General features: G+C 44.8%; 3 protein-coding genes across 4 annotated transcripts in view; 2 read left to right on the top strand and 1 right to left on the bottom strand.

Moving 5' to 3' along the window:
- The first annotated feature begins 36 nt into the window (after positions 1 to 36).
- On the top strand, positions 37 to 12,594 carry LOC128892421 (uncharacterized). The gene is made up of 4 exons (XM_054152842.1): positions 37 to 69; positions 10,699 to 10,891; positions 11,560 to 11,867; positions 11,974 to 12,594. The coding sequence occupies exons 1-4, from the start codon at positions 37 to 39 to the stop codon at positions 12,454 to 12,456; spliced, it is 1,017 nt and encodes a 338-aa protein (XP_054008817.1). The 3' UTR covers positions 12,457 to 12,594.
- Positions 12,595 to 14,659: 2,065 nt separating this feature from the next.
- Positions 14,660 to 20,183, top strand: LOC128888747 (facilitated trehalose transporter Tret1-like). 2 transcript variants are annotated; one of them, XM_054145868.1, is made up of 7 exons: positions 14,660 to 14,809; positions 15,564 to 15,825; positions 16,119 to 16,279; positions 16,354 to 16,602; positions 16,754 to 17,001; positions 17,105 to 17,508; positions 18,143 to 20,183. In XM_054145868.1, exons 1-6 carry the CDS (start codon positions 14,728 to 14,730, stop codon positions 17,474 to 17,476), a joined length of 1,374 nt encoding a protein of 457 aa, XP_054001843.1. In that variant the 5' UTR covers positions 14,660 to 14,727; the 3' UTR covers positions 17,477 to 17,508; positions 18,143 to 20,183. The 2 variants fall into 2 exon arrangements, with proteins under 2 accessions (XP_054001843.1, XP_054001834.1); XM_054145859.1 differs by lacking the exon at positions 18,143 to 20,183 and having other exon boundaries at positions 17,105 to 18,075.
- The window catches only part of LOC128888728 (octopamine receptor Oamb), a 15,253-nt gene continuing 9,294 nt past the window's right edge, over positions 18,216 to 24,174 (bottom strand). The window contains exons 6-9 of the mRNA XM_054145823.1: positions 23,615 to 23,897; positions 21,875 to 22,036; positions 21,075 to 21,385; positions 18,216 to 20,327 (exon numbers count right to left, since the gene is read on the bottom strand). Of these exons, the coding sequence (XP_054001798.1) occupies positions 20,210 to 20,327; positions 21,075 to 21,385; positions 21,875 to 22,036; positions 23,615 to 23,897 (874 nt within the window). The 3' untranslated portion in view covers positions 18,216 to 20,209. The remainder of the gene's footprint in view (positions 20,328 to 21,074; positions 21,386 to 21,874; positions 22,037 to 23,614; positions 23,898 to 24,174) is intronic.

Genomic DNA, 24,174 nt, shown 5'->3' with positions numbered 1-24,174 from the left:
TAATTGTTTTTACTTGTTCCTGGGAAATGGTGGGAGATGGAACACTGCTCCGAAATTAAATTCGAGAAGGTAAGCTCCATGACGCGATACGCAGATTCCTTCGTGATTTATCGATCTTTAGTAAGTCGTCTTTCGTACCGTTTAATTGTAGGTAGTTTTAAATTAGTACATGGATATTTAATCATTGGCCTCCAATCGTGTCGATGCGATGAACGTTCGGAATGTTAATCGATGTGTTGGATGAAATTTACTTGCCTCATTTTTATAGACATACAAATAAGACACAGACGTGTTCAGTAAAAATCAAATTCGCGGGGATCAAACGAATGGTACCCCCAATAAAACGACGCCACATTCTGACGTGCACCTTTCTCAATCTCATTTTCCAATATCTTCCCATACGAGCGAGTCCACGTTAAAACGCCGCGATATTTCCCTACCTCTCTCGTACGTTCCTCGAGCTGCCTCGGCCCGGTTCGTTAATCGAATTCGCGCATTTAATCGACGGTAACGCACCGCGACGAGCCGTCTTTCTGTTTTTACGCGGATTCCGGTTTCGCCGGCACCGGAGCCGGTCCCGATAATGAAGAAACCACGGCGAGATTGTCTGTGACGCGTTCCGTCGTCGTTCCACGGATCGTTTGTCACGTCTCGCCCACGCAGACGGTAGAAGGAAGAACCGAGAACGGGTTCAGCGTTAAAGAGAGCGGGGCCGTGCTTTACGCGAGCCGACCGCGAGCTTCGACGCGTATTAAGAGATAGCGCGATATATTTCTCGGCTTCTAATCCCACGAGTCATCTGGATCGGGTTCCTTGACCCCCGCTGCGCGTTGGACGCCCGTGCACTTGACTGTGCTGGAAGGTGATCCAGATTCTTCGTGCTTTTTTCACCTCCTCGTCTCGTTTCTTTGGGGACGCCCTCGCCGGTGAAGGCGTGAAATTGACATTTCACCGAGAGGAGGTGATTGTTTTTTCTACTGGAAACTGTTTATTCGGCCTGCTAGTCAGGTTGGAGGTGCAGGTATCTATTTCACTCCTTATCTTGCGCTGGGTCTGGGTTAGGATCACTCTTCATTTGCAGGAAACAATGGAATATTGGAAGATTAGTGTCGATATTGCGTGACGCATGTTTTCAATCATCGACGCAGTCAAGTAAAAAAGGCCCGAGTCTCCTATGAAGAGGAACCTACAAAAACCAAACTAGAGCGCAAATAAAATATAAAAAACAGAAACACGCAGACTTCGAAAAACTGAAAATACCTACAACAACGTATTTAGTGGAACGAACACCGGTCATTTCGTGTGCGATTATCGTAAACAGTTTGCTGTTTGACTGCAATTAGAGGCACCTGAATAATTATGGCGCAATAAAAGCAACGGTTTCTGTGGAGTCTCTCCTAACAGTGCCGGCGAAAGACCTGTTCCGTGTTGTCGTACATCCTCTCCAGCTGGTCCTGGAGATCGGAGGATCATCGTAGCCGCGAGTTTAGAATGCAATCCGCGGAGTTCATCGCGGATCGGGGCAAGAAATGGCGCAGATGTCCGAGACCCAGAGCCCCTGCGACTAATCCGACGTCTCGTTGGACACGCGATCCCCGTGTGCGGCACTTTAATGCCGTAATATATTCCGGTTAATAGCAATCGGAACAACGTTCAAGGTCAAGGGTTCCACGGTATTTCCCACGTTCCAGCTGTGACAAACGCGACGGGGGACCGTTCCGTCTCCTTCTAGGAACGGCTGGAATTAATTGAAATTAATTAAACTCGAGATCCGCGCATCGATCGGGCTCCGTAGGCCTCTGTGAATTAATTCTATTAACGTATTTATTTTTACGTTATTAGCCCTTTGCACTCGAGAGCTGACTCGAGAGGCGTGATTAGGTTTCACGCAGCAAATCTACAATACCTGATGTTACTTTAGGTTTAATTTCTTTGGAGCTCCAAGTGTCAATAAAACGATTATGAATTATTCTGAAATCTATTGGACTGTCTGGAAAATCCATGCCGATTTTTAGTAGGTGGTACAGGTCTATATATATATATCAGAATGGATGAAAACAAATAAAATGGTACATATATAATTCAATAAATATACATCAAAATTCAATTATAATTTGAATTTTTCTTAAAAATAGGCATGAATTTTCCGGACAATCCAATAGATAGCTTAGAGTTCATGGCAATAGAATGCTAACATTTCGATTGCAAAGGTTTAGTATTATATCGCGTAGCTTAACTGATATTTCTCGAAGTAAAAGGAGAATTATATTTATTTTTGCAAGGATTGGAGAATTGTTATATTTTATTTCTTTTTCGAAAAATGAAACGGTAAACCTGCCTGTGCCCTCTGAAGTGTTAACGGTGGAAAGATTCTTCCTGCATCGATACGCCGAAAGTGACCGAACGAGATACCGTCGACCGAATGGGATAGTCACGCAGGCCGTCCGTGAAACGCAATAATTTTGTCGATTTTTCCAGCTCCGTGGACGTTTCCTAACGGGTCAACGACACCGAATACGCGACACGGTGCTATTGAAAGAAAATCACCAGTCTTCTCTGTCCTCGGTCGAACGGGACGTCACGATAATAATTCCGATAAGGGGTCCCCGTTCGACGAGCCATGCAAACGAGTCGGGAATACCTTTGGTACCGTCTTAGGTAAAATCATGGATGGGAAATGATCGGTGACAGCTGAATGTGGGAAACGGTTGGTTAAAAGTTTCGGAAATTATGCGGTAGGAAGCGATCGTAACGTGCCACTTGGAGAGGGATCCTAGAGGGATACAATTTCAAAGCTAACGCGGAAGAGTAACAATTTCTACAAGGATTCTCATTTATATTTAGAATTATACGCGATTCGAGGAGGTCGTATTCGAGCTCATTTTCATTGGGAGAACCTCGCCGGTCTACCAAGCACGTTCTAATTAGGTTACCCCCAAAAAGTAACTTAATTTTCATCGAATAACGTCTCATCCAATTGCGTGGCACAGGGAACCACGAACCCTTTGCACTCGAGGCCTTTATTTCTGGTATCTATCAACAACTCGAGATGCTTTCTTAGCATTCTATTGCCACGAATGCTAAGATTATATTGACTTCTCGAATGAGATCTCTAATTTGAGATTCGAGAATCGGATCACCTTTGCCTCAACGACAATCATTTTAATGACACTTCGAGTTCCAAAGAAGTGAAACCTAAAGGAAACCTAGTTGTAACCGAGGGTCAACTCTCGAGTGCAAAGAGTTAATTTCTCACGCTAAATCTTCGCCATGACTTAACCTAGACACCCGCGTCATAAACTGTTCATTCATTGTTTGGAGAACGACTAGCGGCTCCAGGCATGTGGCCCGAGTACCGCCACGGAATCGCTCTGACCGATCTTCCACGGTTACCAGGAAACGCTTCGTCCGTGAATCGGGTGCAACAGGAGAAAAACGATGAAAAAGCCCCGTCAAAGCGATCTCGGGGGCGAGAACTAGCCCCCGGGCGTTCGTCCCACCGCGAGACGTCAAAGAGAAAAAGCCGATCTCTCGCCACGCGGCGATTGATCTTAATTGATTGCCGCGCACAGGCCTCTATGTTCAGCCTTGCGGTTTTATCGGTCAGCGTCCGCGTTTAGGCCTCTCGTGGGAGGCAGGCCCGATAAAAGTTCGCCTTGGAGCGGCCGGGCCAATCAGCAAATGGAATCGTTAGTTAGCCCCTGCAATCGTCGATCGGACGCTAGTTCTGGCTCGTAGTACACGCTCCTGGAACAATCGTGATTCACGATCGCGTTCAGACGCGGTCCGGTCGTGGATTCACGCTGTTTATCGCGGTTTCGGTCCCCCATGGCACGCTAATTAGCGTATCATTCATCGCTGCCCGAGATTTCGGCTCGATTTTCGACTACATCCACCTTCGATTCCAGGTTTTTCTGTTTCACAGGCTGGGGCTGATTCTCAGAGAAAGGAATTAATGGTTACTCCCGTCCATGTATTTCAGATTCGTTTAAACGTGGCTAGGGTGCACGGAATAACGTTCTATACTATTGTTTTGCAAACTGCGAGGTGTGGCACGAACGAAATGGACCGAAATCAGAATGTAAATTAGATAAAACCGCGCGTCGGTGTCGGGAGTTTTTCCGTGGAAAAGCCTTCGATGCTGGACGATCGATTGGTCGCGGCGCCCGAATGAATTCGCACGGGAACGGACACCCCCTACACCCAACACGTCTCGATCCGACGTGAACGTTCAAATTTATGGCGTATTATTGGAAATAATCGTAAATCATCGCGTGCGCGGCCAACGACGGATCGGAAGTGAGCCTGCGGACCGCTGAAAAACTATTTGGCGACTTTACGTGGGCGACAAGCTTAAACGATTAAAGGGAAATCCTTTAAACACTTGTATCCCATTAAAATTATGCTAAACTCGGAACTCTGCCGTAACTGGAATAAATTTAGAAAGAAATGAATTAAATAAAATGAATGAAGGACGAGTGTAGGATGAATTAAATAAAATAAATGAAGGATGGTGTTAGAGTGGGTGCGGCGTGAATGGAAAGACTACAGGATGTAAGAACGCGTGTGAGAGAGAGGGTGAATGTCCGAATGTTTCAGATTAAAATATAAGAGGCGGACGGTTCTTCAGGGAACAATGGGAAGACGCAGGAAGACGACAGTCAGTCGATCGCTAGCAACCGAGAAGCACCTTACTATTTTTATTCCTTATTTTAATTAAATACTTTCGTTCTGTTCAATACTGACTTTATTCGCCTCCCCTCATCCTCACTAAAAAATAGAATCTCACATAAATACCACGTAGAGCGGACAGTAGAGCAGTGCGTAGCCGACTACCACGCCGAGAGCCTGGGTTCAAATCCTGGCCATCCGCTCCGCTTTTTCATGGTTGAGTTTGGGCTGGCTAACAAAAATATGAAGTATAGAAAAATCCTATGGGAAAAAAATAAGGAATAAGATAAGTGCGAATAGTCGGTAGCTCCCCGGCTAAGCCACTATAAACTCCAACAAACAACAAAGTACCACGTATTCTCTTCAGAGGCTTTTCGCGGCGGCGTCCTCCTCCCTTCGACGCGGATAGGCGACAACCTGGATGGACGAGCGAGCGTCTGATCGATTTGTATTCAACAACCACGTCCGTGGAATCGAAATCGACGATGTCCCGGCAGTGGACACGGGAAACGGAGCCGCAAGAAATATTCGTGGCTCCGTAAAAGGAGACCCGCTGCTCCTTCGGCTTCCTCCGACGAATGATGTTACATGCATGCGTCCATCCTGCGGGGATCCCGAAGCAGGATGCCCCAGCAATTCAGAGACGAGGGCTCGATAAAATATTATCGTCTCCGACAGTACACAGTAAACAGTCCGTTCCATTTTAAACGGTAAAAAGTAAACGGAGTCCCTTTTACTTAAAAATAATTTACTTAATGATACCAAGTTTCGACCTCGTTACACCCTGTCAAATATTTTTAACACTTTCGCTGCGGATCACGCACACGTGCGCGTCCGTATCAAAATATATGGTTGTTTTTATTATTTTTCAGTTTTCATGTTTCTTGTTCGGCAATCGTATTATATATAAAATAAGTTACCACAAATATATGTTTTTCAAAATAATCATATCAGAACGTTTGTAAGAAATTTTCCATTAAACAAAATATCATAATTGCAGCTCCCAGCGCAATAGCTCCCTAGCTACTTATTTTCGTCCGCAGCGAAAGTGTCAATACGACTAACAATTCCCGGGCAATCTTGAGAGTCTCTTCTCCAAATTTAGAGTGCCTTTTCCTTTTTTGTATTACTATTAGGTGGACTGGAGAAGTAATGTCGTTTCTTTTACATTAAATTCAAATACATTTTTTATAAATTTCTATTTTTAAACAATAATTGTATAATCGCTCCCGTTATCAATAGCCTTTTGCCATCTAGTGTGCAAATTGTCAATGCCGGATCGATAAAAATCAACGAGCTGATGAACGATGAACAAGTATTTAAAATTACAAAACGACATTATTTTCCAGTTCACCTAATATAAATAACACTTAGACGTGTGTAGAAGTGTTGTTGACCTTTTGAGAAGGTCGAGGGGGTGTTTAACACCCCAGTTCTCCAACGGTCGTGCCGTTGCAACCGACAGAAACTGCCCCGGCCCGATTTGCCTCCTGGATCGACAATAATATCGTCCAATTACATCGAAGACACGCGCCACCGCCATTCCCAGGCTGGCGAACACAATTCCCTCGGCCAGCGTTCCGTTTCTTTCTTTTTTCTACCTCGCCGCGATGGTGAACGACTCGTCCTTACGTCACGGCCCGTTATTTACGCCGAGCTTTTACGAGGTCTGCTCGTAATTCTCGCGGTTGCGCATTTTTTCTTTTACGACACGTCGAACCGATTCGGCGAACAGATCGCCACCGCGTCCGATGAAACCTCTACAGGGCCCTGCAAAAGTTTCAGCCAGGAACCTTCGACCTCTTCTTCGATCGAATTCTAAAAAATAACGTCCCCCACCGATCGATGCACCGTCTTCCAAAATTTATTCTTTCGATTATTTCGTTTTAAGGGATCCGAATTTTTCAGGAATTAATTTATGGAAGTCGGGATGGTCCGCGACTTTCGCAGAGCGGTGTATATCCAGGATCGAGAGGGAACAGTCGAAGAAAAAATATCGCTAAAATGCATGCACCTCGGAGATGATTTCCGAAGGAATGTTTTACGAGGGACACGCACGCCGACGTTGTAATAAAGACGTTCCAGCGATCTATGGAAGCTCGTAATTCCCGAAAGCCGCTTAGGATAGCCAGAAGGACAATTACTTGGGAACTCCGACCAATTGAGATCGCGACGGCTACCCTCGTTGCCGGAACTATGTCCTCGAGAGCCTGCGGTTGGAGTTTGGAAGAGGAAACCTTCGATATCATCGTTACCAACATTTATGTTGTAGCATATACGTGAATATATTCTTAGACAAAGTTTGGGATCAAAAGAAGACTCTCGGACGAAGCTGCAATAAACAAACGCAATCAAATTCGTACCAAGCGACTTCAGGCTTAGCGCACGACGTATCAATTTATTTTTTAAAATAATTGAATCGAAATAAACTTCGCTAATTGCGGAGTCTGGTCTCGCGCCAAGACTTTGTTTATGCGGCTATGAAACCAGCCTTTGCAAAGCTGCACGGAATTGGTGTCGAACGAAGCCGGAAAACCATAAAATTATTGCTGCGTAGGAGAAACAACCGACAACCTGTTCGACGATTTTGCATCCTCGCGCCTTCTGCGCGGTTCAAGCTAGAGTCACGGTAGAGGGAAAGGTTTAACTCTGTAACAAAGTCTACGTTCTTCCTTGCGCGAGTATCGAATGTCTATTAAATTAACGCTTCTGTAGAAGTATCAATCGACATTTCAGCGACAGTATCGGATTACCTTTGCCCAATCCTCTCATACCGTCACGTACTCCTCGATACTCTCATGCAAGTATCAAACGTATACCGATACTCTAGTAGAAGCATGACACGACTTATTTACAAATACCACGTCTACATCGATACCGTCCGTGGTCACCTATTCTGCTTAGCAGAGATGGACAAAACCCTAGGCTTCGAATGAATTTGAAGTTTGGCGATGTGTTTGTCTCGTTTCCTTCTTTGGAAAACGTTCAAAAGAGGAAACGAGACAAACATATCGGCAAATTTCAGATTTATTCGAAGCCTAGAGTTTTGCCCATTTCTGCTGCTCAGTACTCACGTATTAACCCTTTGCACTCGAGAGATCATCTCTGACTCAGTCACCACTAGGTTTCCTTAAGGTTTAATTTCTTTGGAACTCGAAGTGCCAATAAGATGCAAATTAGAGATCTCATTTTCAAAGTCAATCCAAGCTTAGCATTCGTGACAATAGAATACTAAGAAACTCGAGTACTCGAGTGCAAAGGGTTAATCTCTGCTCGATGTCACATTCCAATTTCCAGTCTGCCATCGAAACTTTATCGGTAGTTCCTAATTGCGATCGCGACGATAGTATCGATGCGTATCGGGCTACGTCTCGATCCCATCGGTATTTAGTCGCCAGGAACAGTGGACGCGGCCCTTTCAGTCCCGCGCGCGGTATGCGGCTGCACCGTGTTAGGTACGCGACTCAACGACAGCCATTTAATGCGCGGAGCGCTGTTTAGTGCCAATGTCAAAACCAACGCACGCCGCCCACGTGGCCGTTCAGGACCGCGGTGAAAAATCCTCGTCGGCGACTTGTTGCGCGACCGTGACTAATACCGATGGAATTGATAACGCCGTAAATCTCCCAACTACGCGTGGAAACCATCTAGGAATTTTCAATTCTCATTGAATTGCAGATTTTTTTAAAATCTTGTTCAGCATCGGCTTTTCAATTCTGCGTGGTAAGCTATGGTTTAACGGTACAGGACCCAAGGTACAGGACAATGTACACGATAGAGTTTGGAAAGAGTAACTTAAAATTATTACACGCGATAGTTTATATTCCATAGAGTTCTACTTTTAGGTTTTCGTGTCCTTTGAAGAACTTATTTATTATTTAATGTAGTAATTTAGTAATTTAGTAATTTAAAGGGTCTGGATATAACGTGTAATTAAAATAAAGTTTCCAAGTGTGCACCTTTTCACCTCCAAGTTCCTATTCACCCCTTTATTACGGTGCACGGATCGCGGTTTCGTTGAAATCTCCAAAGACACCCTTTGAAAATTCGAGTGGTCGCTAATGAGTCGCTCGAGACCACCTGAGCTGAAAAATAAAATTTATTATCGCCATTACCGTGTCCAGTATTGAATAAGACTCTGTTTAGAGTTGGTACGTGCGAAGGAAAAACATAGGTGTCTATCCGAGGATGGCGAAGATGGTCAAAAATGGCAGCTAGCCCAAGAGCGATAGAAGAAAGAAAGAAGACAAAACAGCGATAGGATCCACGGGGTGGATGCGCGGCGGAATGCGCGAGAGATCGACGGCTCGTACCAGGGCCAATAAACATTGATTTATCGGCCTGGAAATCGAACTCGGGGTGATTTGTGATCCTGGGCAGTTCTGGCCGCGCACCAAGGGCCTCGTTGCGCCCCATAGGGGCCCCCGATACGAGGCACGCTGGTGGGGACCGGTAAGTACACCGCTTGTCGAGCATATCCACGGGATCCTATATAAGAGGATGCCTCCGAGAGCTCACACTCTCATAACCGTTAGCTGAGCCACACTGGGATTATCCGGCAGCTGCTAGTAAAAAGTTGTGAAAAGATCCACGGGTGTCCAACCTCCGAATAGTTCGAGCCACCAACGAACATGATACTCGTGAGTGACTCCGCTTTTACTTTCTTCTCAAAACGAAATACACAGCCAGCAGGTACAACGTTGTTTCGAATAGTACGTTCTGAATAGCAAATTTCACTCTAATGTAAGTAAAATAATTTTTCTTTTGAAAAGAAATAGAATTTTATTTGAAAGATTCTCGAAATAGTGGGACCATATTATTCCTCTTTCCTCGATTTACTTTCATCGCTTAGTCCATATTGTTTCGTCGCGAGTAAATTTCACGTCGGTTTCGTACGACCATGGCTCTAAGCTGTAAATTGATTTTAAGCGGCACGTTAAGAGTGAACCTTGAATATGAATAGGGCGAATTTGTGATCTTAAAGTAGTTGGGAACACGGGACTCCAGTGCGATGAACGTTTTAACAGCGTTTCGAGGGGAGTGCAAATAAGGGAAGTTTCGTCGAAACTCTTCACGGTTGTCATCTAATTTCAAAGTTTTACGAAGCAGCTCGCTGGGTGCGATCCCAATTAATCCGCCCGGAATCTGAACACGGAAATTCAAAACTATCCGCGTCTTTATAATCATCTTCGACTGCAGTTTACCTGTCGTTGCGTTCGAAAACAGTTGGTCTCTTATTAGTCAGCAATTAATTCACGTTTCGTGAATTATCCTTAGAATCGATACATATGACTAGACTGCAGATTTTTATGCATTTGTAGGAAATTTCAATGCGCAAGAAACAATACAAAATGCAAGCAATATGCAAGAGAATATACAAAATATATTAGGTTGTCCTAAAAGTTTCTTCCGTGACTTGCATTCAGTTATTTTGTGTGGAACTGTTCATATAAATAGACAACCTAATTTCTTAGATGTTAATAATTGTAACAGTAACCAAGCAAAATGAATCGTACGCAATTCAATAATGTAAAATTAGACATAAAATATTGTGTATGTATTATTTATTACTGAAATGGAAGAAACTTTTAGGACAACGTAATAGAAAGTAATGTTCATGCTATAATATTTGCAGAATAAAATTAATTCCTATTTAAGTTCAATTTTTGTAGGCACGTTCGTGAAGATATTATTTTGCATCCGCAGTCTACATATGACCAATATAAAATTGCAAGATATAGAATAAACCAAGCAAAGGACCTCGAGTAATTACGAAATATCGTTAACACAATTTAATTATCGGAAAATAATTTGTGAAATACTGAAAGTAAACATGGAAATGAAATAATATCAAAATAAATTGTTTGAATGATATAAATACCAGAAAATGTTTTAATTAAATAAACATCATACATTCTGGTTAGATATAATATCAATTAAATATCATAAATATTGGTTTTCTCTTTCAACAAAAAAAAAAAAAAAGAAAAAAAAAAAGGTGGAATATAGAACGTGCCTTTGTTTCAGAGAATCGTGTTTACTTGTTTCCTTGGGCAAAGTCTCGCTGCACCAATCGCCAACGTTTGGTTGAGTCCTCTGGGATCCTTATCGCCGTTGAGACAGTATCACATACAAGATGGGTCTGGCGGATATCAGTACTCCTTCACCGGGCCTCATCACGCCAAATCGGAATCCAGTTTGAACGGAATCACGCAGGGTGGTGAGTCGACGCCACGATTCCAATTTATCGATCGTAGTTTCTTTATTTTCATACGAAAACGACATCCAAATTTTGATTCTTGGATATTGCAAATCGCAAAATAAAAAGTTCGTAGATTGAGGAAAATTACGAAGATCGTTTTAAATTTCTGTTTGCCTGATTATTGAAAGGAGCTTCCGACTGGAAGACTGACGGGTTCGTTGGAAAGGGACATTTCTCCTCGATGACTGTTAAAAGCGTGAATGACACACATACCTTTCGCGCACGTTACGCGAGAGACGTCCCGGCCTACGTTCGCGAACGATTACCTTAGGAACGATGATCGATGTGACGCAACAACCGCCCATGCAACAGATCCATCTTCTATTCTTTTAAACAATGCATGCCTTCGCGTTCTCGCATCATTTCTAGCCCAAGGAGTACCGTTAACCATACGCGCGAAAATCTCGTATGTACATACATTATGTTATGCATTCGTCGGAGTCGTTACGGCAACCCATTAGCATCTCATTCGTCACTTCGAAAAGGGGGAGACTATCGGGAAAAGTTAGCGAGGATACGTTTAATATTTCCCTGAGAATCCAGTGTAAATTTAGAACGGTCTGAATTTCAAATTCCGCGACGATTTAGATTTCGGCATGTCCTCGACGTTTCGCTTCATCCCACAGGTTATTCCTACATCGACGCGAACGGAATTCTGCAAACGGTGTCGTACACCGCGGACGATCAAAATGGATTCAGAGTGAGCGCGAGCAACTTGCCCCAACCGCCCAAGAACGATCTCCAAACGATCCAGGACACGCCGGAAGTGGCCTCGGCGAAGAAGAGTCATTTGGAGGAGCTGCAGAAGTCGCAGCTGAGGGACCAATCCAATTATCAATCGAACGTTCTGTCTTACAAGATCCTCCCTTCTTACTACAGCTTCGCCCAGCTACGGAAAGACGACGAGAAGAACCTGGCTGTTCGAGAAATCGCAGTACGTGATAAACACCGTGTATATTACGGTCCGAACGAGGTTCACGGTCTCTAGACAAATTTTCCAGAGCTTCCAAACCACTAAACTCGACGAATTTCTTTCACAGACCACCAAGAATCCGTTCCTCCTCTCGCGATCCGAGGCGGAGAAGATCGAGGTGCCCAAACCAGACAAGAACCTCCTGCAGATATCCTCCAGTCCAACGTTATCGTCCCAATTGCCACCCTCGTCGAACCAAGGGGCCCAGCAGAACAACGAAGGACTTGGTGAGAACTCGTTGCAACGAGGACAGCTCGTGTCGTTGGGCAGCGTTCACAGATCGACGCAAGTCCCCGGATCCTACGTGGTTCCCATTGTGCCGTACAGGCTGCTCCACAGCACCCTTCATCACACTCAAGACTCTCTGGGGCGATACGATTACACCTACGCTGGCGATTCCAGCGCGAAAACGGAGTCCAGGTCCCTAGACGGGACGACGAGGGGTGCTTACAGTTACATCGACCCCAATGGCGTGTTGCAACAGGTCCATTACGTGGCGGACCACAACGGATTCAGGGTTCTGGCGACCAATCTCCCGGAAGCCAAATAACGGAAGTCCTCACGCGTCGAAAAGTTCCTCAGGAATTTAGGGATCGCCCTCTGGAAGCGCTCTGCGCGAGGTTCGAACGAAAGTCCTCTGGAATATTTGCAGTAGAGTATAAGAGAGTATAGAAAAAGTATTCTTTAAATTAATATTCGGGAACTATTAAAGGCCCTCGATAGAAAAAAAGTTTAGGAAGAAATGGCTGTAAGAGAATATAAATATACTTTTATAGCCATTATTTTCTGAATTCGATGAAGATTGTAAGATATGTTCGATTAATTAATTTTTCAACGAAGCGCATTCGAAAGAACCAGAGTAAACGAAGAAAGGCCTTCGAACGATTTTCTTTCCACCCTCGCAGAATCTGGACGCTTCGAAGGGCGGTGAATTTTTGGAATTTTTTGGGAAACTGGTTTTGGAAGTCGGGCATTTATACACGAAAATGAGCGCGGAGGGTCAGGGTTCGAGGTTCTCAAAATCTCTTCAAAGGGGAATATTCTGGAAATTGAACATTCCTAGGAGAATTTGCAGAACAAGACGTTTCCACTCGCAGAAGGCAATCGGAAATTTTCTCTTTGTTGGAAAATCGTGTAAAATCGGGGAATTTTCTTTTAAAGGGAATGTTTCGAACAACGTGAATTTCTTCCCCGAAAGGAATATTCCGCGAACCGAGAATTATTAGAAAGAAATTTACAGTTGACCCTCTGTTGCGTAAAATAATTGTTTTTATAAAGTCTTTCTTCCGATTGAAAATATCATGCAATAGAGGGTCGAAAGATAGTTCAACGAAACATTCCTTATTCGTATCGATTGGAACTGGGTATGAGCAAATTTTTATTCGACCATTGAATAACGAATAAAAACAACGTATCTATTCGTGACGTTCATGCTACGGATTTTAATTTTACTTAACGAATGAAAGACGAACGACAGTTTTTCTTTTATTCGTTCGTAAAAATTAATATCTAAATAAAAATGTTACCCATCTCTGATTGAAGCCCACTTCCCTCGGTGTTAATTTTCAAACGAGCGTACGCGATCAAAGAGCTCTCGATTGCAATTCGTCGCATAACGTTCAATCGCGAATTCTCTGGTGCACGTTTCTTTGCCAAGTGGTGCTTGGCTGGTGGGGGGTAATCAAACTTTCTGAATGCTTTTCGAGTCCGTTCTACGCAGCTTCGAAAGGCGATCGTCAAAGAACGAACTTAATTCGCATTCGCTTCTCCCTTTTCAATTGTAACGCGTAAGCCAATTCACACCTGAATAAATTATTCCATCCACGAAACGAGTTTCCCCTTTATTATTCCCTCGTGTTTTATTTCGATTCGATTCGTTCCGGTGGCCCGGAATCTTTTCGCAGGGATAACACAGCCGAAGGTGGCAACCTCAAATATTTAAGGTTCCAATAATTAAAAAACTTTTATACCAACTTTACACATTTGAAAAGTTGGAAATGCTACTCGAATAGTGGCGTATTCAAATACCGATCGAATCGTATTCAAATTCAATTGGAGTACTCGACTAGTGCAACAACTACCTATACAGGGTGTCTATGTATAAGTTCGGACATACGCGAGGTGTCAATTCTACGACATATCTCCAACAAAAACTAACTCTTAGAAATTTTCTTTGTATCGCCTTATTCCGTAAAGTTTGACCTAATTTTTCACGTATTCAATCTTCGTAATAAATTTTGGTTTCGTATCAGGGAGTTGGGAAATTTAACGCTCTCTCGAATGGTACACTTAATTTTAAGTTTGCACTGTAATTTGGCGGAGTTATGGCCGTTTAAAGAGTGTCGAGTCGAAAAATGCAGAACAAAAATTAAAAGTGAAAATTCTCGAGAATAAGGCGACGGAAAGAAAATATCTAAGAGTAATTTTTTGTTGGAAATTTGTTGTAGAATCGACACCCTGTGTATGTCCGAACTTATACGTAGACACCCTGTATACACGAATAATAATTCTTCGGCAACTCTCTATCAATCGAATCAAGAAGTGAATAACCTCGACAAGCCTCTACGACCTCACACTCGCGTCAGCTATTTCGTTTCCAGCCTCCGGACTGAAGCCACTTGGATCAAAATAATCCGGAATAAAAATCACGCGATGCAGACAGCGACGACCCCGGTCGCGGGTCGTCGATAACAGAACGCCGATAAGAAGGTCACGGCGCGGAGATCTTTCGGTGTCCAAAGGATTTCTTGCGTCTCGAATTGATCAATCGGCGAAGCACTAACCGTGGATCGGACAGTGTGATCCAGTCGTGGCCTCAGAAATGCCAGGCACGCTCGCGAACGACGATCGAACACGCGACCAACCGGTCGACAGGCTTCCGCGATACATCCTGGTGCTGCTGGGTGAGATTCCTGAGAATCGGATGAATCTTTTACTCCACGCCCCGTGAAATCTGAACCGTCGCCCATCGAATGCCACCGGGGACTCTCTCGTTTTATTCTTGGAATTCTTCGAGATGCTTCACCGTGATGTGGACGGCTTCGACGGTGGTTCTCTGGGATTGGTTCTTTCTTGTTTCACCAGTGGAGTGCCCGAGTCTTTGTTTCTTTTACATCCAAAGTGCTAGAAGTGTCTATTTAATTGAATTGAGTTAGTTGGTCGATTTCTGACAATAAGAATAATTCGTATATTCTATATTCGGTACTATCTTCGTTGACATTTTGTTTAAAAACGTTTTCCTCCGTGAAGCTGAATTCATTGGAAAATTAACAGAATGTCAGATTTATTGACAGAATGATTTAGCTTCACGAAGAACTCAATAATTACTCTGTATGCAAAGATTTGGATTATTCGTCGACGCTTAAATTGCCCTGTTATCGCTACAAAACGATTCCCATAGCTGTTCGTATTAATACCAGATATAAATTGTCTTATCTCTTGCATTCCCGCCATGACGGGAATCGTTGTTGTCGTTGTTATTCTACTCGTTCTTTCACGAATTAAATAAAATTCTTCAAGCATATCAAACATAAAAAATACAACCCCGAGATTTACTACGTGTCACCTGAAGTAATCTACCCAACCCACGTGATTCCTCCCCATTCCTGGAGGATCGTTTAACCCACGAAATTATTTTTCATACGAAAAACCCCGCAGCCAGCCTGTCCACGTTTTCGATTGGCACGTATCTGGCGTGGAGCTCGTCAGCCTTGTCGATCCTTGGTAAAATCGAGGGGTTGACGATCAGCAAACAGGAAGCGTCCTGGATCTGTGCCTTGGTGCCTCTAGGTGCCACGGTTGGCAGCCTGCCAGCGAGAATAATCGCGGACAAGATAGGTCCGAGGAAGAGCATTCTGCTAAGCAGCCTCCTGTTATCGTCGTGCTGGTTCGTTATCGGGTTTGCGCGAAGCAAACTATGGTGGGTACTGTATCTTTACTACCCTCCGCAAATATTAACGTCCGTTGTTCCGAACTGCTCGTCCCAGAAATACCGGGAGATTAGGTTTAAGAAGCGTCCAATTTATTAGACACCTCGGGACATTTGCGTCGACTTGATCGTGCGGTATCGCGATAGTCGGTTAGAACATCGCAACACGTCGGTGTTAGACTGTGATTCCTTTCACACAGCGAGGTATCGCGTAGAAAATATTTATTCGAAAATAAAATACTGTTCACCATTGTTTCTGTTTAATAGAAATGTTAATCTTCAAGGATCTCCTTGTCGCGCGTCGCTGCCGGCGCAGCCTGCGGAGCGTCCTCCATCTTGGTTCCTACGTACGTCTCCGAAATCGCCGACGAGGCTATCAGGGAATCGCTGTGGACGATTCTCCAGCTCCAAATCGCTTTTGGAGTCCTGTTCGCCTACGCGACAGGTGAGTATACCTCCAAACCGGATAAAACACCTTGTGTAAAAAAATGTCCGGTTTCGAATCTATGAAGTGTGCAGGTTTCAGCGACAGTTTGCTCGTGATGGCGATCCTGTGCGCGTTTGTCCCTGGATTTCTCACGATCGCGTCCCAACTGATACCAGAATCTTCTGTCTGGTTGATCGCGCAGGATCGTCGAGGAGAAGCAGACGCGATCGCGAAACGTTTCGGGGGAAGACTATGTCTCAATGAAGAGGAGACTCGGAGGTGGCAAACAGGGAACGTTTCAGATCTGAGGAATCATGGAAGGGCGACGATCATCGCTTTGGGTAAAGTCTCGTTGACGAAGCAATAGAGGAAGTTGAAGTGAATCGATCCATTGGAGTTGAAAAAAAAAAAAGGAAGAATTGAAATATCCGTCTTGCCTCAACTGTATCGTTCGTAATAATCGATTTATGTTGAAATATCTATACTTGTCAGGTTTGACGATGTTCCAACAGCTGTCAGGGGTGAACGCCGTCACGTCCTACGCCAGGAGGATATTCGAACACGTAGGGTTCCCCTTAAGCTCGATAATTTCTGCTCTTATCTTAGGATTGACATACGTGATCGCTACGTTGCTCTCGACAACGGTCGTTGATCGTGTTGGGAGAAAACTTTCACTGTTCCTCGGCATGTCCATCATGTCTGTCTGCATGTTCGTTCTGTCGGGGTATTTTCGCCTTCAGGTAAATACATTTTTTATCTAATTCTCTCCCCTATCGATACAAATATTTTCCAAGTCTGGGATTCTGTCGTTTTCAACAGATTCATAATTTTCTTTCGTTGCAGAAAACGCACGAGATGTTAAGCTTCAGCTGGCTGCCTTTTTTCTGCCTCGTGATCTTCATCGGTGCTTACAGTGTCGGCTGCGGCCAGATACCTTGGATCATCGTCGACAAGATCTTCCCAAACGACGTCAGATGGACCGCCATTACAGCCTGCGTGATTTGTTATTGGACATCAGCGACTGTAGCGACGAAATGTTTCCAGGACATGGTGGATTTCATGGGGATGTCTTCGACGTTCGCCACTTATGGAATGGTCAGCTTGATCGGCATCTCTTTCGTCGCCATTTTGGTACCGGAAACGGAGGGAAAGAGCGTCGAGGAACTGCAGATCGAGATGCACGAGACACAGCGTGATTACGTGACCTGTATCTAGGACTCGCGAGTTTGGAGATAATGGTGAAAATGGTAACAATCGAAGTCGCGCGAACGGGGCGATATATTAAAAAATGTTAGATCCGTCATTGATCGATTTAAACGGTGGCGTGAATTTCATTTTTATGCTTTCAATTTATCGCATTAAAATGTAAACGACAGAACGTATATATTTCTACAAACGACATTTTCGAAGATGGTAGTAAGCCGAAACCTTGCCACAGACTCCAAGGATCGGTCAATAGCGGACCTTGACTAACGCAAAGTTTACGATACCGGAGAAGCCATGGGGAAGATATTATGTTCCAGACGTGAATTATGTTTCGAGAAAGCTCGCCCAGTGGAAACTTCCATGGCTTAAAGGTTTCTGTAAATTGTTGCGGTAGAATGCCGGTTTATTTCCGCCGGAACGTAATTGGGTTGCGGTTGTATACGAAAATTTAATTAGACTCCTTTTGTGTTGTTCGTGCTTGTAACTGAGAATTCTTGAAATCTGCGCCTGTGTGTAATCGACTAATTGTAGTCTGAATAAACCAGCTCCGGTGTAAACGATTTCGAGGACAATCGAATAACTGTAATTAATGGGAAAATTAAACAATTTCCAACGATACAAATCCATCTCAGTTTCCTCGATCTCTAACGAGATTATTGTATGTATCGTTAACAGAGGACGAATTACCACGGTCGAGTCCTGAAATCTGGTCCAAGAGAGACAAGAACGCCCCAAGGATCAACGATCATGGATTTTATTCGCATGTTTATTTTCATTCGTTCGATACGTATGCAGACGATATATCACATAATACAATGAACTGCGCACTGAATTCGATAGCTCGGTTTTCGGACGTCCCTCTGCCCCCGGACGAAACGCGCGTGATCTACGTCCGACTCGCGACAATAAACGCTTTGGAAAAAATCTTGATACACCCGTACAAAAATTCCCGACGAGTTCTCCATTTGAATTGCGTCGGTATAACAATACTTATATGTTCAACCCCAAAAGTGCCCCAAAGGAAGCCACGGAAATGGACAAAATTTCATTCGAATAACACACCACGAATAAACCATCGCGTTAAATATTTATTCGTTCACCGCGACACGTTCCTATCAATACGAGTCAATTTTGGATTTTTATTCAAAGAGGAAGATAACGAATAAATTGATAGACCAATTTTAATTTTCATTCGTTATTCGAAATTCGCAACGAGATAAGAATTCTGCACATTTCCGGGGAACTCCCAGTCTCAGCGACCGCCTCGACCAGTGCTGTTCGACTTAAGCCCCCACTCTGTCTCCTTTGGTCAAGAACAACGCGCATTCGTAAAAACATAATACTGCGCGTGGTGGGGAGACAAGACCGCGCAAGTGGCGCCGTCGGTGGACAGCACTGGTACCAACGAATTCGAAGTTTTCGTGGCGGGCAGCATACGTTTCTGTTATTCGAGGGGTATACAGTAACACGAATGCGTACTCTTCTTCTTCTCGACAAATTTTCAGTTGTTACGTAACTGAAACAGTAGGAAATACATCACGTAGCACCTCGCGTGACCTGTTGCCCGTAGGTTAAATTAGTACTACTTCTTTCCCGAACGCAATCGAAGGCATTTAATACATAATTTTCAACTTATTGCAATGCGCTGTTAATTCATAGCGACTTATTCGATTCTCGACTAACAGGTTAGACGTTCAGCGGCGCTTACGGTTCTGCGCACCCGTGCTACGCATCCACAGCGACTCCGCGTAGCAGAGGTCAAAGAAGAGGCGTTCAACGTTCCCCGCATCCTTCGAATAACAGAAACAAATGCACAAACACGTTCGAGTGCCGCGTTCGTGTCGCGGCGCGATCGTTAAACGCTATTATCACAAATAACCAACGAGGAACGGTAAAAAATCTACGGAAACAATGGCCGAACGCTCGGGACCGGTGCTGAGAGGCCAGAGGGACCCCCTGCTCGGTAACCAACGGGTTTGAATTGTTAATAGCCGCGCCGACGAGTGGGTATGTTTTTTTTTCTTTTTTTTTTTTTTGTTGTTATTTGCGTTTAACATAGCTGTGTACACATAGATATTCGACACGTACGTACGTTATTGGATCTCGCGCGAAGTTCGTTTCCAAGCGTCGCGAAGTTCGAACCAGTCTTCTGATACTTGCTGCAAGCACGCCGCGAAGTTTTCACGATTGTTATTCTCTTCACTCTCGTCGGTAGGGAGGGGATGAGGGGGGGAAGGAAGAGGGACGGGGTTCGATCTGAAAGAAGCTCGAGAAGCACACCGCGGGTAAGCTTCACGAAAAAAACGAAGGGGTTTTCGCGTATTCCTCTGGCATTGTCTAAACTTCACCAGGCTCACTGAAATACTATAGCGAGTCCCGTTTGCCGAGATCAAACTGAACGTGGATCCCTGACGAGTCCGTTCGTCCTTTCTACGTTTTTTTTAGTCTTCTTATGTTTCCGTTTGTATAGCCGGACGCGATTTATTCGTGAAACGAAGTAAGACACCGAAGAAGCTCGAATGTTTGTGGCGATCACCGCCTAGTCGGGGCGGAATCCTCTTATTGGAACGGTCCTGGAGCCGTTCCCAGGTGGTTGCACCGGCTGTGCTCGGTTCCGCGGCACAGACGGTGCCAGGACTCGAATGCTCGCGCCGTTGGGAGCCTTCAGAACGACTGGATCCTCACTTTGGAGGTCCTCGAGTCAAAGGTGACGCGCTGCGCGCCACACCTGGCACGCTACAGTCATCTCGACTCGCTTTGCGAGTGCACCGTGGGCTCTGAACTGGGGTCCGGGTCCGAGTCGTCGATCGACACACCCTGTTGCGGCATGCGCATGGAGTAGCTGGGACTCCTGTCGTTTCTGGAACGGAAATTTATGGAAACGTCAGTTGGCGAGGTCGTTCGAAGGCGCGATGACGAGGTATGAGACGTCGCGAGGTCAGGGATGTGTCGGAACACCGGTCGAATCGGTGTAGAGGTAGACGGGAAGCGTCGGAGGTCGTTTAGATGACTCGTTAACGGTTCACGGATATTTTGGTTAGCGTGAAATAGTTTTGGAACGTGATGGAAACTCTGGAGTTACTAGAATCTATTGTCCCGATATTTGTGTCGAGGTTGAGGCGTCTCGAATCGTCAGAGTCGATCCCGAAGACATTGAGTTGAACGAGTCGTGGTCTCGTCGAAGGATTGGTGTGGGATGATCGGTGTAGAGGCAGACGGAACGCGTCTAACGGTTGAAGGATATTTTGGTTAGCGTGGAATAGTTTTGGAACGTGATGGAAACTCTAGAGTTACTAGTATCTATTGTCCCGATATTTGCGTCGAGGGTGTTCTGAATCGTCAGACTCTATGCCAAAGACGTTGAGTTGAACGAGTCGTGGTCTCATCGAAGGATTGATGGACTCGGACAACTTGAAGGGATTAGATTGTCAAGGAATTGTATTACAAGTGATATCCACTAGATTTACTCGGGAGATTGGGACAGCTGATGGCTAGACCTGTCTGGAGTATCAGATTATCGCTCATATAGACTAAGGACCACTTCTCAATCTCGGTAACGCAGTCTGCAGCTCCTACCGTCGAGCTTCTTCGTGTTTGTCGCCCTCACCTCGCTGTTAATTGGCTTCCGTCGCTGCCGCGTCTGACTCCGTTGCCCCGCCGCTTGCAGAAGCATTTGCAGATAATCCTTTTGAACGCGAACCGAAAATCCTTGCTGAAGAGGGCGTAGATACAGGGATTTATCGCGGAGTTGCAGTAGCCCAGCCAGAACAGCACGCTGAAGACGGTGGGGTGAATGCAGTTCGGACAAAAGGCGCGCACCAAGTACATCGTGAAGAAAGGAAGCCAGCAGAGAATGAACCCGCCGACGATGATACCCAACGTCTTCGCCGCCTTCGTCTCCATGCGAAACCTTCTCACCTACAACACAAGCACCCGCGATTTCTCGTTATTTTCAACAACGAATCTCAACGCAGTCTGCGGAAGCTCGCATTTCTCTGGCACATTATTCTCTACACAATACGAATCGCTGTTTTCTGCTGAGAATTTAGGGCCTGGGCTCGCGCAATTTATTATAATTGAAACTGTTGACTGTCGATACGCGAGACAGAAAATTTCAAGCAACTGGAAATAATAGAAGATAAAATTCTAAAGTGTGGAGAAAGTAATTCTGTAGACTGGAGATTCGTCGTTTCAAATAAATAGTTCGAAATAGAAGTATAAATTTAAAATATCGAGAGCAACGGTTCCGAAGGGAGGGCGAATAGATTTCGAAGCGTGGGAGGAGCCACGCGAAAGAGCAGAGGAAGCCTACTAACCACCTCGATCAGATTTTGCCCAGCAAAACGAACGCAAAGCAAACGTTCTCGACGCATCGAAAGCAATCTGAAATTTGGTTCGTTTTGGTACCTGAGCTTTTATGTTTCTCTTCCCCATCTTCATAGTCCTGGGCTTCTCTTCGGGGCCCGGGGTGAGTTCGCGCAACGACACCTCGTCTCCCGTTATTTGACTCTCGCAGCTGCTCCGTCTGCTCGGTCTCCTGGTGCTGCCTACTCGATTGATACCGCCCACCTGTCACGAACGCATCGAATCGATATTAACGACGAGCGTTCCCGCCGTTTATTCGCCAAGTATAACTCGCGTCGCGTGGAATTTACGATCGCCTCGTAAAGTCGTGCTTTTCTTATCAATTGGAAAAAGAGGTGTATGGTTTGCGCTATGAAAGCGAACAAGTGGGGCAATTTAACGTGTAGTCGACTTTCGTGCAGTGGCTCTTTGCTGAAGATAAATTAGATCGAGAGGATGCCGGGCCACTTATTCCATTAATCGTCCTAGTTTACGTGAAATCTGGTTCGATGATACTTTGCTCCAGAATTAATTTATGAATTCTTGTTTCGCTCATGGTAGATCTAATTTTCAATGTAGCCAGTAATTTCGTGTTTACAAGTTGTACGATTTTATTCCGAAAGACTGTTTTATTTATTACATTCGGAAGCATATGATTAAATAATATTTTTAAATCCAATACACCGCGTAACGGGACTTGCATAGGCTTACATTTATCGAGAACATGTCTATCTTGAACCAAACGCATAGTCAAGGGTATCAATTATTTAAAGGACGCTAATTATTTAACTCCATGTTAGCCACACGTCGCTTGTTCCTCGCAGCGAGGGAATCACAAAGGTCGTTCGGGATGGTTATTCAAGCAGTCAGAAGCACAGATTTCAGCGCATTCAGGGCCTCTGATGCATATTTATGGGAGCTCTATAAACGTCCACGCAAGGAGACGACGAGTTTCTATTTTCCGCGAGGCGCGATTTAAATTTCAGAAAATTTAATTACAAGCGAAACAAGCCGAGCAACGGGTTCACGGTAAATCGCCAACGAGAGAGAAAGCCAAACTGCCCCCTTCCCCCTGAGTATCGATTTCAGATTAAAATCCTCCGTTTAAGCCGGCCTTTTAAATTCCCATCCGTAACTTCGTTAAGTCCAGAAACGGTTCCTTAACACGGGAATTAAAATAAATTTTCTTCCATCGTTCGGACTAACCCGGCCGAGCGTATTTTCTCGTTACTCGAAGATCGTTCTCCTTATTCCAACGACTCTTCTCGCACACTTCTGAAATTGGTAATTCCCATGTATTTATGGAAAGCCACACTCGCGATATATCATCCCGCGACCGTTCCAGTTCTCGGGATTCTAATTGCGATTCATACCGCAGTCCGAACGACCTTCGTTAGAACGTTTCGTTTTCGTACAAGTGGATGGAGAATGATTCGTACCATCGGCATCGTTACCGCGATCTATATTATTACACGTTGATATTATATGGAAAATAAGGCACCGAACCAGCGTCCTACCAGTCGTGCTCTTATTTCGCTCTTTATATCTGGATACGTTAGTCCTAGGTACTACGTTTATATTATGTTTAATAAGTGAGAGAGTAAGAACTCCAACATTGGCACTATTTCTCGAATCAGAAGGAGCTTAGTTGATACACTTCTTCTCTCGTTGGCTTCTATAAATTCGATCAACGAGCATTTAAAATTACGCATGGAAAATTACAGCACGACCGGTTCCTTTCTGTTTCGCGTTTCGTCCCTTCGTTTCTGGACCCGTTGGGAGAAGCGAGTCGAGGAATATTACCTTGAGATGCGTGCTCCTCGAGGCTGGACATAGCTGGCTCTGCGTCTGCCCGTTGCTGTAATGCACGGAGACTTGAGAGCATCTCGAGGGCGTCCTCTCGAGAGTGTTACACTTTGTATTCAGCGTCTCCGTGCTCGGATAGGAAACCGAGATCTTTATCTTCTCCCTTTTCACCGAGCTACGACTATTCGACTCCGGGCTTCTCGGGCTCCCGTTGTTGCTCCCGTTGTGAACGCTGCCTCGTCCCCGGTGCATCCTCAAGGTCAACCTTTGTTCGTCGAATCTGCGGAAAAACGTCCCGGTCCCACGTCGGGTGCGAAATACGTGGCGCCCGTTTACGGGAAAGTACCTACATTCTTATTTCCAGCTTTACGACACCCCCGCGAGGAAACACTTTCCATTTCGCTCTGGCTTACACTTTCACCGCCGTTCCCGATGCGATTTTGCTTACGGTGGAGAGAACGATCGGAAGGAACTCGAAATGTAGGAGTTGCGACATTAATTAAATCAGCGTGCTAAATTTCGTAACTTTATGATCGATCCCTACCGAGATACAGAGC

This window comes from Hylaeus anthracinus, unplaced genomic scaffold, assembly GCF_026225885.1.
Source record: "Hylaeus anthracinus isolate JK02 unplaced genomic scaffold, UHH_iyHylAnth1.0_haploid 0, whole genome shotgun sequence".
In the NCBI taxonomy this organism is placed as follows: Eukaryota; Metazoa; Arthropoda; class Insecta; order Hymenoptera; family Colletidae; genus Hylaeus; species Hylaeus anthracinus.
This window is presented reverse-complemented; position numbering and strand designations above follow the sequence as displayed.